Raw genomic sequence first — 18,286 nt, forward strand, 5'->3', positions numbered from 1 at the left:
GTTTAAAAAACCCAAAAAAAGAAATATGATGGAGCAGAAGTCCCTGCTCCAGCCCAGAATGGTAAAAGGGGTAGTCAACGGCCCTAATTAAATCACACCACACTAGAAGGCGTTTCCCATCAGACTCCTCACTGCATTCCAAGTGCTTTCTTTCACACAAATCACCAGGATTGCACACTGCAAGGAGACATTTGGAAACAGCATTCCTGGCAGCCAGCTGCCTCCAAGGGGTGCACAGGGCCAGGGGAGAGAGACTCCAGATAGCCCCTCTGCCCACAGAGACACCACTCACTCCCAAGTGCCAGAGCTGGTTTGTCCCTTCCCTTCACCTCTGTCCCACTTGTTTTGCCTCTTGAAGAGTTTGTTTGGTTGCACTCAAAATGCCACAAGGCAAGAAAAGCACAGCAGTGTTTGTCCAGCACAAACCCAGTCACCCTAGCAACGGGCAGCAAAGCTTTCCCAGCCTCTCCTGCTCCGTTTTGTCCCGGTTTTTGCCGGCACTGGTGGGCACTGGTGTGACTTGAGTGACAGCTAGGAGTGCCAAGTATGCCGTCAGCACCATCCCGGCAAGGACAGGGATGAATGCAAGAGCTGGCCCGGCTCTGCTGGAAGCCAAGGGACACTTGTGTGCTGCCAAGCCCCTGGGAGCTGGCAGCTTCCTAACACCCTCCACAGCAGAGCCATCCTCTGTAGGAAAGGTAACTGCATTACTTACTGCCTCACTCAGGCAGTCTCAAAGTCACCCAAGCATAGCTGATCTAATTATTTTTGCAGCCTTGTGCAGCATTATTGCCATGATTTAATCCTGCCCGGGATCATCAGACACCGTGGTACCGTTAAGAAAGCAATTATGACACTGACCCATGTTTTCAGGGAACTGGGCAAGCAAGTGCCTTTGTCATCTATCAGAAGGTAATTTTCTAATGTGATTTAGAGCCTCTCTAGAACAAGATAATGTACTTACCTGCTGCCTTTCAAGGATGCCTTCAAGTCTGACTTAAACTAGGGTACAGTGAATATCTTAGGGGGGAAAACCTCCCAAAACACGAGTATTAGCTGTGTAAAATAAAGCAGGCAGAACAGGTTTGCTCCAGGTGATGGTAGGATGAGGATAGTCAAACAAACATTAACCAAAAGTTCAAAATCAAGTGTAAAAAGGCTTTTCCACATTGCAGGAACAGTGGAATGGGATACTGTGCTGAGTGGGGGCATTGGCTACTGAAAAACAGCAGGACCAATCATCCTGGAATATCAGGCATGTGTTCCACTAGAACCAGTCCTGCTGCTGCCATGCACAGCCTGCAGCTCGTGGAAGAGAGGTAAAAATATGAGTGCTAAAAATAATTTCAGCTTCAGCCCCGTGCTGGGTCACAAAGAGCAGAATCAATGCTGGGTTCTGCTCCAGGCAGATGGATGGCAATGGAATGATGTTATTCAAAACACTCAGTCCAGGGAGACAGAAAAATCAGCAACAACAAAGGAGCACTCCAAGGTTAAAATTCCTACCGTTTTACAGTGTCACCCTGAATTTCTAAGTAAAATGTACTTATTGGGGGAAAAGAAAGGAAAATGTCAGTGTAGGAAGCTCCTAGAGGTCAAACAGAAGTTGCTTTAGGGATGCAATTCTTGGGATGGTAAAACTCAGCCAGATGGGGAAAGACGGCAGCAGCAATTAATTGTCATTTGTACTTAAAGAAAAAATACACAAACCATTCTGGCACACCTGAGAATACAAGCTTCTTTTGTAAAAACATGTAGGCCACCCTCTCCATTCCTGACTTCTAAATTAAGTGGCAAAAATTCTGTTATTAACTCCTTGAAGAAGTACTAAACACCAACTGGCCTTTCCTGCTGGAGCAGATTGCTGCACTAGTTTGGAAAAGGAGAAAAAGAAAATTGATGTTTAAGTGTAATGAATTAACCTGCATAAATATGGAAAGAAACAGAAGGGTGACTTCTATGTGCTCAAGTTAGGAATTATTAATAAACGAGCAAAACTCCCAAACTCACGCTTTTGCAGTTCTGCTCCACTCTCCACCAAACATAAAAAGTCTGAATCATTTATGACCTAAATTATTTATAACACAGATATATTTTTGACTTAAATGAATTTCAGCAGCAAAATCCCAAGCATTTTACCCAGGGTAGGCTGTGGGATTTATTTTTTCCCTTCGCATCACAAAGGGAAAAAGGAAAAAAAAGCCTTCCTGTCTTTCAGGCTGGATGCCTAGAAGACATTAATTGATCAATTGTTTTCAGAGTTGGATATGAAAACTCCTCTCTGCCATGTTACACAACTTCTCACCTACCCAGGAAGAGAGAAGTTAAAGATCTGATCATAATAAATTCAAAATGCTGCAATTGAACCAAAGAGGAATACTGCAGGAATGCCTGGAATACAGGTGAGCTCCTGCTCTTCTCCTGCAGCCCTCTGGGAGGAATCCTCCATACACCATTTCCAAGAACCACCAGCAAGCTCTTCCCCTCCAGCCCCAAAGCTGATCCCTTATCTTGCACTTTTCCCCTCTGGACTCTTGCTATCTTCAGTCTGATCACTGCTATTCCCTCTCCATTCAGACTCAGCCAAACAGAAGTGAAACCTTGTGGAGAATTCCAGTTTCACATTTGATTTTACTCTTTTTCAGATTGCTGGTTGGTCCTCCATGAAATACCTTAAAGCCATTAAAATCATCATCCTAACTTGTGAATTATACAACTTGCAAGTGAGTAACAAGATGAAGATGTACCAAACACACTCTTATTCCTTCTTCTGAAGATTCCTCTAAAAAATAAAAAAGTCTAAATTCAGTTTAGTGTGTATTTATGTAAGTAAATTTCCTTCCAAACTCCTCAATGGCAGATTTCCTGCCAGCCCCACCCACTTGAAAATAACAGAAGATTATTTTCCTCTATTTTCAAACAGCTTGATGGACTAAAAAGAAGCCTAGAGAGCTTTATGTAGCATTTACCACTTTTATTATTTATAGTCTCATAAAAAGCAAATGGAAGAATTAGAGATACACAACTGAAATTCTCAAGCATTTTATTTTATAACCTAGTGTATAAAACATACAAAAAAACCAAAACAAAAACAAAGCAAAACAAAACAAAAAAAAAAAAAAAAAAAAGAGGAAAATCCCAACAAAGTGGAAGAGAACTAAAGGAAGATCTCGTAATACACATGTTCCAAAAAGCTTTACCTAAGGGCTCAGAAGCAGTAGACACTCAGCCTAGTAAAAATGGGGTTCAGAACCAATCTTCACACTTGTAGTCTGCAGAGTTCTGGCTCCAAGGGCCCGGGCTGGGTTGCTGGAAGCAGCAGTGGTTGTGGGGGCTGGTGTTGGATGTTTTGTCTGGAACAGCTACAGTTCACTTCCAAGTCCACATCAGCCCTGTTAGTTGTCATCAGTGAAGCGAATGTGTTTGCTTGTCTGTTGGGTCTTCTCCAGCCGCATCCTTTCAGCTTTGGCAATCAACTGCAAGCAGCAAAAATGATGTGGAAAATCAGAGGAAAACCATATTGCTAGGATTTGACCTTATAATCATAATATATTCTATTCCTCCTTCCTCCCAACATGGTTGAAGATATCGAAATGGCAATTTCAAAATCCTGAAATACAGCCTCATGCAGCAAGTTAAAAATTCTATCCTTTTATTAGATTCATTTGGCTACTGATGTAGGAAAAACAAGGTCAAATCACAAAAAAGCCCAAAAAGAGTGCTTTATGAATATTGTGGAATTTTAAACAGGAAAAACCCCCACATATATCCCCAGCACACCACAGAAACTCCACACGAATGCACTGAAGAAAAACCACTGAAGCACAGAAACCACAAGAAACACACACAAAATAAAAACCCTCATAAATCCCATACATGAACAATCACACAAACATATTGAAAACACACACAAAACTCACATGTCATAAAAAATCCTAAACCCAGGCAAAAACATTGACACTGAAACCACAAACTCCCATAAGAACACACACAGCACCACAAAACCCTAAAACCCACACAAGAACATGAAGAAACCACAAACTCCCCTAACACCACAAAAACACACACACAAACCACAAAACCCACAAATCAACACAAGAAAATACACAAAAAAACTCGTGGAGAAACACCACAAACCAACACCACAATCTGAGGGCACATAAAAACCCACAGAATCCAACACAGGAACACTCAAAGGCACATACAGAACACGCAACTCCCCCCTAAAAAAAAAAACCCCACCAGGCTCCCTCAAAATAACAGAAAAAACCCAAACCCACTAAGAAACACCAAAATCAACCTCTGAAAAGATGTAATCTGCCAAAAAAAGTACCCAAAAGGAAAAAAATTACCAAAACTCTTCCAAGCTTCTCAAAACAACTCCAAAGCTCTAGTACATGAAGAGAACTCTAAGTACATATAAAATCCCCAAATCCCACAAAAACAACAGGCAGAGGCATGTACAAAACCCACAAAACCCATCACAATATACACAAAACCACACACACAGGAACCACAAACCAACACATGAAATCACATGAAAATGCACTCACAGAGAACACAGAAATACCACCAATTTTTTTTTTAAACCCCACAAAAAAAATCCAACCAACCAACAGAAAAAAAAAAAATCACCATCCCCTCAATAAACCAAAACCAAACCAAATCAAAACAACAACAAAAGCCCAGAGCAACTTCTCTGCTGGGGGCTACTCAACCATACTAGCTGGAGTTATGTGGTCACTTGCACCCAGGCAATCCAGTGTGCCAGATTTGTTCACATACAAATCAAATTATTTATTACTTCTGCATATGGCTGAGTCCTGCACACAGCATGGAGGTGCACCTTGTGCTGCTGCACTCCCTGTGGCAGGCAAGATTTGAGGCTTTCCAAAGCAGTTTCCAGCAATAAAACTGACCTCAAGATGGCTAACTTTTATTCTCTGGTGCCTAAAAAAAACCAGTTTAAAACAGTTCAGCCCTAAGAGGAAGCAGAGTACAGTGGTTTAATCCTTCAGCATATAGGATGGAGAGTGCCAAACATGGGAAGGGAAGCTCTAAGATATGAGCTGCCCAGTTCATATTGCTGAGTGTTTCTATTAGAGAATTTGCAAGAGGATTTCCATTTCTAGCTCATCAATCCAGTAGCAGCACCTCCATGTAAGCACAGGGCTACTCCTGAATGCAAAGAGGGATCCAGCCATTCCACAGACACCAGGGAAAGGTTTCACTTCCACTGGCACAGTTCCTATAATAAACCAGATGTCCAAAAGAGATAGAATATCCCAAGGCCCCTCAGAAAAGGCCTGGCCATCCTTTGGCATGAAAAAGGTGTCCCTGTCTTCCCACCAGGCCTGGTAGATTGTCACCAATTTTTTTGATTGATTCAGGAATTGAAATCTCTACCACTTGCTTTGGTTTTGGGCACTGCACCAGCTGTGTGCTGTAGTGATCCTTAACCATTATCCTGAGGAAAGCAAAATGGGCCTGGATGTTTTAGAAAAAATGGAAAAGAGGAATCTCAGACTGCCTCAACTGTCCATGCATTTCAACACTGATTCAAAGAAAATATAAGATGCCTTAATTCCGATCATAATGCAGCTAACAGGCAAAAAGTTCCACTTCAAAATGGTGTAAGGGATTTCAAATGTGATCAACAGAATAAAAAGGCACACTAATGGCACATTTTACTGAGTATGTTAAATTATTAATTATTATACTGCTTCTTTCTACCTTTGAGACCTTCAGAAGAAATCATCTTGGAAGTACTAAGGAGAAATTTTCAAATGGGAAAATATTAATGAACAGAAAAATATATTTATATTATCAGTCTGTATTTCAGGAATACAGCCTGTAAAAAAGTGACGAAGGGGTTAAAACTTACTGACTGCAGTGAGGCATTCTTGTCTTGATGTTTTGCTTAACAGCTTTAGCATTTAAATAGAATTCCCTGGCTTTGAAGTTCACACCTCCCTGTGTGGCAAGGTGATGGGCAGGGGGAAGGAGCAGGAGTTTGCATCCTTGTGCTGCCAATTGTTAGGCAGAACCGAGACAGTTTGTATTTGCAAGCCTAGATGAGGTACATTACTGCCCAATTTACACCAGCTTGGTCAACAAATACCAATCTTCAAAAGATGAAGAAGAGAAACTTGATAGCAAGGGCTCCTACAGTCAAAATTAAAGTCAAAGGTCTCACTGGCACCTTTGGTTTAAAAAAGTAAAAGTACATTAAAAAAAATCCTGGAAGCAATCAGAAAAATGTTCTAAAGCTGTGGTTCTCAAATTCCAAATTCCCTTTCTGCTTATATTAAAGAAAACTGGCTCGAATCAATGCCATTTTCAGGCTTTCATGAAAATTAAATTAGACATTCGGGCAAATTCTTTATGCACATCTTTGTTTAAAAAAACCCAACTCATTTGTCTGCAGGATCTCTGAAAGAACATTCACACAAACAGGATAAGATATGCAAAATATCCCTTGTACAAGATAAGGTTTTGACCTGTATGACTGCTGGTCCTTTAGGTCAATTAAATATTTATTTTCCATTTTATGTGGGACAGGATTTTTTCCCTAACGTCCAGGAAACAAAGAGTCTCCAAAGTCAACAACAAATAATTAAGGTCAGATGATTCTGAAGTTTTGCAAGCCACAGCAAAAAAAAATTCAGGCTAAAGCCAACTCAGAAACCTTATCTGGATTGTGTGTGAAGCAAACCTGGCAATAAAACGTCTGTGAAATACTCTCTGGCTCCTCTCTGTCAAGTCAGGGATCTGCCCGGCTTAGTCAAGGAACCCTTCATGCCGGAAGGAGCTGCTGGGGCTGCAGCAGAGGCTGCAAGTTCATTGCAACACTCGCTCAAGGCTGCAGCCCACAGGCACAGCCAGGAGAAGGCTGCAGTGTCCCAGTTTGGAACTGGAAGCTGCACAGCCATGGATGCTGGCAGCAGCAGTCAGCTTTGGCTGGGGTAGAGTAGGGGCTCCTGACCACTCTGGGAACACGCAGGATTCACCACAGCAAAATAAAACTGTCTTAATGGTGAGGGAAATGAGATTTGTTCTCAAGAAAATTATTTTCTGGATCATACTGGAGATTTAAGAGTTTAAGACTTGATTTCACTAGAGCACATCAAGACTACTTAACTTATTAATGAGCTCATCCAGACAGGGTTTCAAAAGAAATCCAGCTTACAAATGAAGTTCAGGCCTTTAGTCATGGACTTAACTTTCTCCAGTTGTGCCTGCAATGACAAGCCTTGCACTTGTCAGCTGCAGCAGGACAGCCACACTCTGTATTTTGTGGCTGTAAAACCCTGCTGCCAGGTCAGTAGGAAGTGATTTATCAGAATTAAATACACAGAGTGTCAAACCACGTGGAGCAATGCAGAAGCAGGGTCATGTTTTCAGCCCTGGCTGCCGAGGGAACAGCTGAGATTTGCAGGTTACCTTCTCTGTACCCCGCTTCTTTTCTCGAGGCTGGTTCAGCTTAGCTTGTCTGTCCACCAAAATCTTCTGCCAGTAACGCTGCTCATGGTCACCTTGGGGGAAAATGGACATGGAGCAATGTCAATAAACACAGCCACCAGAAGTGCATCCACTTCTCACACTCATTAAAACATCTGTTAGGAAAACCCAACAAGTATTTCCCCAGTAGTCTTAAATTTCCTATCCACAGAAGCCACACAGAATTTCTCTCTACCTGTCATCAGTTTTAGCTGAAGTTTCACCACAGCACACATAGGCCCCTTTGATTTACTGATGCACTCAACCTCTGACACATTTTAAACAGCTACCAAAAAGGAGACAAAAGAAAGTAATTACTGTAAGAACAATTGAGACTATTTTGTTTCATCAAAACCATTGCCTGGGGAATTCATGAGAGGTCAGGAATATTTGAACATGGGCAGCAACACAAAAGCAAAAAATTCTGCAGTTCTTCTCAGCAGCAACTTTGCAGGGAAGCAGCAGTTTGCCACTGTTCTTTCTGGTTTGTAATGTAATTATCACAATGGGAATTTTGTGGTATCATTTTGCACGGTCTCAGGGTTCATCTTCAGCCACAGGGAAGTTTCTGAATGATCTCAGAAGAGATTCCTGCAGAAGTTAAGATCTCAATGTGATCACAGATGCTTGCCATCTTGCCAGATGCCAAGCTGAAGATACTTAAAGTCAAATACTGAAGAGTAAAATAGTACTGGGAAATCTTTAGTCCCTGCTGTAGAGAGCATTAAAGATTCTTTCCTTTTCATCTCTCACCTTCTGCCACCAAGTAAAACAAAAATCCTAACTGTGAGTCCTTTGTGCATTCCTGGAAAGCTTTCCCATTCTCATTTCAATGAGCCAGTTAGAAAAAAAAAATAAATCTTAAGACCATGAATGGAATGCTCCTACAATGTAGTACTTACTCCTAATCTACTACACTCTGATGTAAGGACACGAAACCAGAGACAAACAGACACAGAGCACACAGCTGTAGAACACAAAATTTGAGGTTATTTCTGGATCTCTGAAACACAGAGCACACGGGAGACAAATCTATCTCCAAATGACATTAGCAGCACTCACTGAGTCTCAAACTTCAATTAACTTTGATATCATCATGAAGGTTAATGCTTCCATCAAAGCTCCTCCTCCTGCAATCCTTTACTGGCATATACATCCCTGCACCCAGCAGACTGGGTCCTAAACCAGGATTTAGGCAAGTGTGGGGTAAAATATTTAAATACAGATGAGGCAGGCTCATATTGACTGTTTAACCCGTTTTGGTTTTTTTTTTTCCATATTACAGTTTTTGATGCATCTTTTAAAGACAAAAGTTTAATGAATACAGCAAGTTTGACAGGCTTCCTCTTTATTTCTATCCCTCAATCCCACAAAAAGGGCTCTCCACACTTGGCAAACTAATCCAGTCTAATACAAGATACAAATTTAGAACAGCACAGTCATTTCAGAAAGAAAAACCACACATTAAAATGAAGTTGAAAAGTAGAGCCCTTCTTATTCTGGCCTAAATTATTCAACTTCCTGAAAAATTAAGATCAATTAGTGGGTAAGTGCTAAAACCCACTTTAAGTGTATCTGTGCTGTTAGATCCTTGCCATGTCATTTCACACATATGCTCAGTATTTTCAACCAAGTCTTCCTTTAAAATTCTTTTGCATTATCAGAATGTTCTATTCATAAAGCTGCAATGTGAATTAGGCTCTATAGCCCTTTGCCACTGAAAGTGAAGCAAATCCATCTAAAAAGAGCAAAATTAAGTCTGTAATAGCAAGCAAAAACCATCATTTTGCCCTGAATAGTGGCATAAAATCCCTTCTTGTTTTATCAATTTCAGAGTATTTGCAAAACAAGAAGACTCCCAGAAAATAAAACTACTAAACATGCAATCTTTTTCTCCTGAGACATCTAAATATATCCATAAATTCATCAGGAATGATCCCTTTCACAGTAATTAAGGCTTCTTCCATACTTTCATGAAAAAAAAGAAGCCTTACCAGTGAGAACTTCGAATTTCCAGTTGTTTTTGATCTGTATTTCTTTGTGTGATTTCATGACAGTCTGTGCATCCTCAGGAGTCTTGAAACGGACGTGGCATTCGGTGTCCCCCTCCAGCATGTCAACATAAGCCACCTCAGCCAGCACTGCCAGAGCATCCTGTCAGAGCACGACACAACACACACCATAAATCAGCCTTCAAAAAGAGAACTTAAAAAGAGAGACTTTTGACCATTCCATTTGGAGGTCGTTAACATTTTCAAGAAGGTCATGAAGTAGGAGGCAGTAACTGAACTTTGTCATTTAATCGATCAATCCCTTGTCAAAAGAGTTTTGAATTAACATTTTTTCCTAAGAAGGTTATAACTGAATTCTGATTTATGAGCCTGCAACATCTTCCCATCTATCTCTCATCCTGCCCTCCCATTAACAATTTAAAGCAGCAATTCCTGGAAACCTTATGGTATCATTTTACTAATGGAGCATCACCCATTTATTCCAATGCTGTATTGGATTTTTTTCAAAAGTAAAAACTGTGCACTGAAACATCGATAGATCTCAGTCTAACAGAAAAATATCAGTCTTGATTCTACACATTAAATGCACAAAAGCAAGCTCATGCATGGCAGATGATTTGAGAAAGCTGCAGTAGTAAAACAACTCTATCTTTATGAAGTGACCTCTGCCTGAAAATTTTCACTGACAGCAGAAGGGAGAAGAGTCACAAATGCTCTTGCAGATGAAGTACTTCACTTGTAATTCCTGCTGTTAGGGAAATTAAGTAGGACCACACATTCCTAGTCAATTTTGTTCACAGCAGGCAGCTCAAGTAAGATGCTTCGATTCAGGAATCACACATTGCTTTTAACCCTCCACTACCAAGGGCAGCCTTAAAACAAAACAAAAATTAAGTGACAACGCTGTTAAGATCATTTGAGAGCCAACAAAAGCTACTTTTCAGCTTTATTCTGTTATCCCAAAGTCATCCTTTCATGGATAAAACAAACCAAAGAGTTCCTTGGAGCTGGCAAAAGTGAGTAGCTCTGACGAGCACCTTGAGGGCAAAACAGGGAAGCAGAGCAGTGCAAAATTAGAATATCAAAATAATATTTAAGCTACACTGCAAAGACCTTCCCAAGTCGTGTGGCATGCATCACTGCTTCCATGCAACGAGAAATGCAGCTCAGTTCTGGAAGTCTGAGGGGAAAAAATGCCTGAAGTGGGGCTTAGTGGCAGTTTGCTGCAGCTGACGGCCCAGAAACAGCAAAGCCACTCTGGTTGCACTTTCCCATTGCCCACAGCCTATCAGGGTGTGACATAAACTTAAAACCCAGTGAGGAATATCCTGCAGTCCAAGAGGCCCTCAGAGGTTACAGGAACAACTTATGCCACATTCTCTCTGTGTCTCCAGCACTCAGCTGCCTTCAAACACACAGAGAAAAATCAAGCTGCTGAAACCCCAGCATCAGTGAGATGAGGGTTTCAGTGAGAGTCTCACATGTTGCTTAGGTTCATGCACGCACCAAGCCTCATACACTTACAAGCAGCTGGTGACTCGAAATGGCTTCCCTGGTTACAAATGTTTGATAAACAGTATCAAAAATGGAATTTTAAACCGTTCCCTCACTGTTCTGAGTGGGCTGGTTATGTGTGTGCACCAACCTGAGTTCAAGTTGTTCAAATTCTTTGCAGTTGTTACTCATCCTAAAGTGCAATTTGGGAAAGAAAACGTCCTGTGTAACATTAATGGAAAATTCAGGATCTGGAAAAAACCTGTTATTTCCTTTGGAAAACTCTTAATATTTCCATTTCAAAAGGATGAAGCTTAGAAACTGGTATTTTCCTTAAAAAGAATTGATGTGTAACTTTTGGTTTGTGTCATCACACAAAACTTGCATTAGGAAAAAAGTGACTGAATCAACAAGTTCCACTCCCATCATTCTCCCTGAAATGGAGTTTTTGTCATTGTAAAATTCTTTCTGAAATCAAGAAAATTGGTTTCTCATGCAGAGAGCATTTTCCTGCCCCCAATTTCCTGTTCATGATAAAAACATCATGAACTTTTCAAAGTCTCCTGTCAGGGTGACTGGCACAGTGACAAACGCAAAAAACTGACGAAGTCTCCAGCTCCTTTTTTTTAACTGGAAAGCACCAGAGCATTGCTTATTCTCGTCAATATTTTCATGATAAACTTGACATTGCTCCAAGCACACTACAGGCTTGGTTTCCTTTGAAACATCCTCCCTTAACCTATTTTGCCACTGAAAAATCTGCCATTTACAGACACCAAGAAATTTTTACTCAGCTACCGACCAAACAGGCAAAAAAAAGACAAAAAAAATCAGTGAGTCTGGGTGAAATGGTATTCCATATTCAAAGATTTGGGGGGCAGGGTAAGAGGAAAGGCTAACAGCTACCCTGAGGTTACAAAGGCATTACCTTGATCTGCTTCCTGCCCGGCAGGGGCTCGCTGCTAATGATCTTCACAATTACTCCGCTGACAAACTGAGGCCCCATTGTGTTGGCCTTGGCGGGAGGGGCACAATCTTCACTGGTGGCTGAGGGTGGGGGGAAAGAGAAAAAAGTTTTTATATTTATTAGGTTGAAAAAATTAAGACATTATGAAAGCACAGAAGTAACAGTGTAAATAAGCATCAAATATTGTTACTGCAGTTTGAGGTTTATTAAAAGAAGGATCAAGATTGTCCAAAGGTTCAAGCCAATTTTAGTAAAAAAAAAAAAAATCAGCTTCGAGAAAAAGTCTTTGAGACATTTTTAAAGTCCATAGGGCTCTTCCTACAAAGACATTTTACATTGTACCAATAGTAACCCCCGCAGTTATAGAGTGATGATTAAAAACATGCAGAGGGCCATTGGAACATCAGTGTGGAGGTTAGTGAAGAGACACAAAGAGTATTCAGAGGAAATAAAATAAAGAAGAATTCTAAACCAGAAAAAAAGTAGAAATTGATCTACAAAGATATAATTTCGAAGCTCTTGCCCCTGGAGCTGATAAAGTCTTCTTCCAAGCTGTTTTTTTAATACCTCTGGGACAGTTAAACCCAAGCTGGTCTGGCCCAAGATGCAGCACCAAGGCAGCTAATTATTCATTTACCTCTCTGAGGCCTAATCATGACAACTACCTAAATATATCTGTAAGCCTGGGAAGTGCTATATGCTGAAATATGCTGAAATCACTTTAGTATTTTCTTACATAACTCCTTAGTACCAAATCCAACAAAATATAGTGAGGGGGTAACTTTTACTATTCGACATTTTTAGAAAACAGCAGCATTTTACAAAACAAAACCTTCTGGCAGTGTTTCTGCAAGACCAGGGTCTTACACCACTTCTGTTTGCATACAGGAAACACTAAGGAAAAAAAGACAAAACCCAGGATTACTTTTGTCATTTTCAGATTTCTGCACACCAGACTCCGTCTCCATTTCTCCCACGGGCTCAGGTTTGATTTGAGACATGGTTTTCTTTAAGGAGGCCATACTGGCTTTCTGCAGAGCCAAATATTCCTGCTTCAAATCCATCCATTCGGTCCTAAAAGCAGCAACACAGGCACAGGATGTCAGTTGCAAACAAAAACTGATGTTTAGAAACTTACAGGTAATTGAACAGGTTACAAACAGCTTTAGGTGGACTTGGTGAACAGTGCAGACCATTCTGCCACCAGAGATGTCCCTGCACTTCGGTCAAATTCAATTTTTTCCCTAACTCAATCTCTCATGGCTTTGCTTTAGAGAGTTCCAGCAACATCAACTTATCATTTCTACAGAGTGGCTTTCAAATTTGCTTTAAATATTCAGACAGCATTGAGAATAGTTTGGTGAACTGTGGTTTCCACTGGAACTACACAGAGCACAGGCACCAAATTCAGAGTTAATTCAGAGACAGTGAACCCTCAATTCAGTGAATTAGTTCAGTGAACCCACTCCTGTGTCACTACATTAAGAATCAGTCATTCATTTTCGAGAAAAAAATCATTGCTGGAAAATCAACAACTGGTTAAACCAAAAACTTACCGAGATAAGGACATTCCTCCCTATTCAAATGCATTTTGGTTCAAAAATCCTCCCCATGGAAGCAATTTATATATTTACATACATTTAACATGGAGATGTTTCTGCAAACAGCCAGAGCTTTGCTCCACAGCAACACAATGCCCGCAGTGGCACTGTGAGAACGACTCATTGTTACCCTAATCTGTGCTATCAAACAAGCTGATAGAGGATTTTTAAAGAGGAGGATATCTTCTGGTAATGGTTTTAGCTGTTAACACTGACAACTGTATACTTCAAAAAAGCATCCAGACTCGCCCAGGATCATACATTCTCAACGGAGCAAAGGCATTAAAATAACAAAAGAGCCACGTAATGATTCTTGGAGATAAAAAGGCAACACCATCCCATAGCAAGGTTTGGTATAAATACGAGCACTAGGAGGAACTTTGTTACTTGCCCAGCCAAAGGAGAGGAGATCATGGAGCCTGAGTCAGGCAAGTATTTGCAATGCTCATACTCTTTAAACATTTAACATTTTACCCTTTTGCTACAATTGAATAACCTTTAACCAAAACTCTTGTGTTTGTTGCAGTATGCTGAGAATGCCGACGGCAGAGGACACGCTGCGCTGACAACCTGGTTTTTTTTTTGGTTTTTTTTTTTTTTTGGTTTTTTTTTTGTGGACCCCTTTTACTTTAACATGGAGGTGCTTTCTGTGATATAGCAAAAGTAAGTGCTTCCATGTTTTAGTAGAGGTGAATCCTGATCGCAATGCTGAAACTTCACCCTGGATTATATGTATATTTTATTTATTTTTTTTTGGCCTGCACTTCGGTTGAAGATTTTTAGATCCTGAAGATTATTAGATCCGGGAAAACATTTGGCTGTCAGCAGATCTTTTTCTAAGTGCTTAAAGTTCATTTGAAGCGATTTTTAATTTTGAAGGTCTCCCTTTGCTTTAACATGGAGGTACCTGCTGCCTATAAAAGTAAGTGCTTCCATGTTTCAGTGGCGGTGGATCCTAACGCTCGAAGGGTTCTCACAGGAAATGTGCATAAATGTTTTTTCTTACCGCGGTTTTGATTTAATTTTATGTAGTTTTTCCCTTGAAGGACCCCCACAACTTAAATGTGGATGTGCTTGCTTTGGTTCTCAACAGTAAGTGCTTCCATGTTTTAGTGGTGGTGAATCCTTTTAATCTCAACACCCTCTCTGGAATTGTATCAAATAATAAAATGTTTCTATATAAATCAAGATATTGCAGCACAAGGCGGCAAGGACCCCCTCAACTTTAACATGGAGGTACTTGCTGGATGCCCAAAAAGTAAGTGCTTCCATGTTTTAGTTGTGGTGACTCCTAAAAGCCCAACACTTGGATTAAAAGGTTGGCAGAACTCTACACGTCAAGCTATGAAAATTTAAACTCTTTACTCTTCTTGCTACAGGCTAATACTGTTGCTAATATGCAACTCTGTTGTATAAAAATTGGAATTGCACTTTAGCAATGGTGATGGACTGTCAGACATACCAAGACTTCAGGAATAAATAACTTTAAAGGTTTGAAATATGGTGCATTAAAGTTTTTAAGCAATAAAACTTCAATAAACATTACAAAACGTGGCCTAAATTTCCTACAAGTGACTACAAACAGTGCATACTACAGAAAACCATAACCATTCAAACATTCCACAAACATTAAAAATGTGGTACCACAAGACAAATATTTCCAAAATCACTGAGGTATATACTCAGCAGTAAACTGTTTAAACACTGAAGAGGCCCAACATGAAACGAGATTAAAACCTGTGGGGTTATTTAATTGTTACAAGTAGGTATGACAAGTGCAAAAATTGGGGCATTTTGTTCTCATTTAGGAGGTCTCTTAATCAAGCCAGCCACCCATTTCCCTAGTTCTACCATTAAGGAAAAATTATTCAGAGAAAACGGGTAATTTTTTTCACCTACTTGGAGAGAACCCTGAGGGGAATGACTTCTTCCTCCATTTTGTGTCTCTCTTTGTGTTTTTTCTTGTGTTTCCTTTTGGATTTGGAAAGAGATGTGTCTTTTTTGTCTTTGTCTTCTTCTGCAGAAACTTCTATATTAAAACAGGTCAAATGAAAAAAATGCATTTGAACACGGATAAACATTTGCTTACAATAAAATCACATTCAATATCCCCTGCTCCTTTGTATTAACTGCTTCTGGTCCATTTAATTGACTACCCAAGTTTACTTCTCACACCAAATCTTTCACTGCAGCTTTTCTAATCTCATGCAACAAATGCTTTCTCTTTTGTATTTTAATTTATTTATCTAGATTCCCGTGCTGTCTCCATTTGCCCAGACTGTCTGTTTAACCAATACTTTACAGTTCTATTGATATGAACTTCTTTGAACTATTTTGATTTCTGATTAGATTTTCCTACTTTAGTGTTGCAAGTTCTTCCTCATTCCCTCTGTAGCTCCTCTCCTTCGAGTGACTCCTAACAAGGTTTAATTTGAACTGCAGGGAACACTGATATGCCCAAGCTGATCTAATGCTTCCACTCTATCATTCAAAAGGGATATCTATAATTTCATTTCATTTTTGCATAGAAATTATGATAATTAAAAGCTGCAAGAATTTTTACCATTGGAATCTTTTGGAACTTCTGTTGTTTCTTCTTTTATTGTTTCAACTTCATCTTTCTCAGCAGTTTTCTTGACTTTTGGAGCTGATGTCTCACCATCTCCTGAGGTGGTTCTTTTTCTCTTTCCTGGCCTGCTTTCCCAGGTTACCTCGGAGCTCTCTGTTCTGTCCCATTTCCTCTTTTCCTTTTTAGAGAGCTGCTTGGGGGGCTCAGTTCCCTCCATCTCAGAACACTCTGAGGGAGTTCTGTGCCTTTTAGACTTGGGTGCTGCCTCTGTTGTGTTGTTAGTGTTGGATTCCTTTGGCTCTGCAGCTGCCTGTGCATTGCTCTCTTTCTTGATTTTGGATTTCTTCTTTTTCTTCTTTTTCTTCTCTTCTGGATTAAAAACAAAACATTTAAAACTGCCCATGATTCAACACTAGATTAGACTTGTTTGATTTAATTTTTTTGGCCTTCACCTAACAGTTGCTGGTTAAATAAAGAATTGGTGATAATCATGAGGAATATTAATGTGATTTTCAGTCTTAGAAAAAAGGAGGGTGTCTGAGGTCTGGGAAATTGTATTACAACACCAGAAATGAGGGAAAATGTTTTAGCGATGAAGTTGCAACATAAATCTGGGATACTGGTTTGTAAATTACAGTACATTTTTCATACTTCAGCCCATGCTGGCCAAACACAGCAAGGTGAATTGTTTTTATGAAAAGCTTTTAAGACACGTGAAATTAAACTGCAGTAACACAGCAGGTGAGAATTTTCTCTTCAGAAGCTGAGGCACAAAAGTGACCCAAGAAACTTAATAACACTTCCTTGATCCCAATAACTTAGCACCACTTACCTACTACAGTGGTGTCACTTGAATTCAGTGTAGGAACTGGTTTATTCTTTACTGTTTTGGGGAAAATCCCAGGTTTCCGTGGTGCTTCTTCTGGTGGATTATTCAAAAACTAAAACAAGGAAATTGAGAACCACAAAATCATACTTTCTTTGAAGAGTCTGCATCCAAGTTAAAGTTAAAACCAACAATCTTTATCACACTTCAATATATAAATACTTTCAAATCACATTTCCATACAGAAAATTTGGTATGACCACGCTTGCTCGATGAAATTTAAACATCATTTTTTTTGTTCACAGAGATCTCTTTCTGTAAAAGATGCCAAGAGCAGCCAACCAAATTACTTACCAAAAAAAAAAATTATATTTCCAAGTCTTCAGGTTATTAATAGAATTAAATCTTTAAAGAATTGTAGGTCTGGGAGCAGGAAAGAAGAGCTAACTCCTGTTAAGTGAAGCTTTTAAATGGTGATATTTTGGGAATTTCTCTAAGATTCAGTGGGTGACCTAGTAAAGAGCACAGCATTCATATCTCAATGTGTCACCAGAAACAATGGCAGCAGCAGAGGCAGCAGCACTCACCTCAATGGCTTTCTCTGCTTGTTCTTTAGTTTCAAATTCAACAAAAGCAAAGCCCTTTGGATCCCCAGTGCTCCTGTACCGGGGGATGCTGACGTAAACGACATTGCCACACTTCCCAAACACCCGCTCAATCCAGCTGTGATTGACGTTTTTGGGAAGCAGCTCCTAAAGGAGAAAAAAAAAATTCAAGTTTGATATCAAAACGTTGAGAGGCAAAGTATCCAGGTAGCAAAATGTGACCTGAGAACAGATCTCTGATTATTCATACTCTACAACAAATACATTATATATTTAATTTAGATGTTTCTCTTCTTCACATGACAGATACCAAGAGCTCACCCGCAGCTGGACTTTGCAACACAAAATCTCTTGGTAAATTTTAAACCTTGGAGGAAATACCAGACTGGCTTGTCCCAAACTACCCTCTGCAAAGCACAAGGTATTTTTTTTAATTGATGGTAATGCAGGTAGGTATCACAGAAAGAATTCCTGCAGGCCAGTAAAGAGTCACTACTAATAAAATTTTTACCAGTAGCCAGTATTTTCAAGTTTAATCCATCAGATGAGCAGAACCTTTTTCAGCAGTTTCTTGGATGACAAAATTGTCTGATTTTTATTTCTATAAAGTCCTTAATATAGCAACACGTTTTAGCAGCTTGCAGACATGGTGTCAGAGTTCAGCATTTCCCCTCCCCAGTCACACAGAAATCGTGTCACACCAATTTCTCAC

At 39.9% G+C, this 18,286-nt stretch overlaps 1 protein-coding gene across 5 annotated transcripts in view; it reads right to left on the reverse strand.

Annotated features, from left to right (window-relative positions):
• Positions 1 to 3,136: 3,136 nt before the first annotated feature.
• Positions 3,137 to 18,286, reverse strand: part of LARP7 (La ribonucleoprotein 7, transcriptional regulator) — a 40,118-nt gene continuing 24,968 nt past the window's right edge. For 4 of the 5 annotated variants that reach the window (XM_066549334.1, XM_066549335.1, XM_066549332.1 and 1 more), the window contains 9 exons: positions 17,557 to 17,721; positions 16,976 to 17,084; positions 16,138 to 16,512; positions 15,474 to 15,603; positions 12,899 to 13,047; positions 11,935 to 12,053; positions 9,495 to 9,654; positions 7,444 to 7,535; positions 3,137 to 3,476 (listed from right to left, as the gene is read on the reverse strand). In XM_066549334.1, coding sequence (XP_066405431.1) covers positions 3,396 to 3,476; positions 7,444 to 7,535; positions 9,495 to 9,654; positions 11,935 to 12,053; positions 12,899 to 13,047; positions 15,474 to 15,603; positions 16,138 to 16,512; positions 16,976 to 17,084; positions 17,557 to 17,721 — 1,380 coding nt within the window. In that variant the 3' untranslated portion in view covers positions 3,137 to 3,395. The remainder of the gene's footprint in view (positions 3,477 to 7,443; positions 7,536 to 9,494; positions 9,655 to 11,934; positions 12,054 to 12,898; positions 13,048 to 15,473; positions 15,604 to 16,137; positions 16,513 to 16,975; positions 17,085 to 17,556; positions 17,722 to 18,286) is intronic. The other variant, XM_066549333.1, reaches the window with a different exon arrangement.

The sequence above is a fragment of the Molothrus aeneus genome, chromosome 4 (assembly GCF_037042795.1).
Source record: "Molothrus aeneus isolate 106 chromosome 4, BPBGC_Maene_1.0, whole genome shotgun sequence".
Classification (NCBI taxonomy): domain Eukaryota; kingdom Metazoa; phylum Chordata; class Aves; order Passeriformes; family Icteridae; genus Molothrus; species Molothrus aeneus.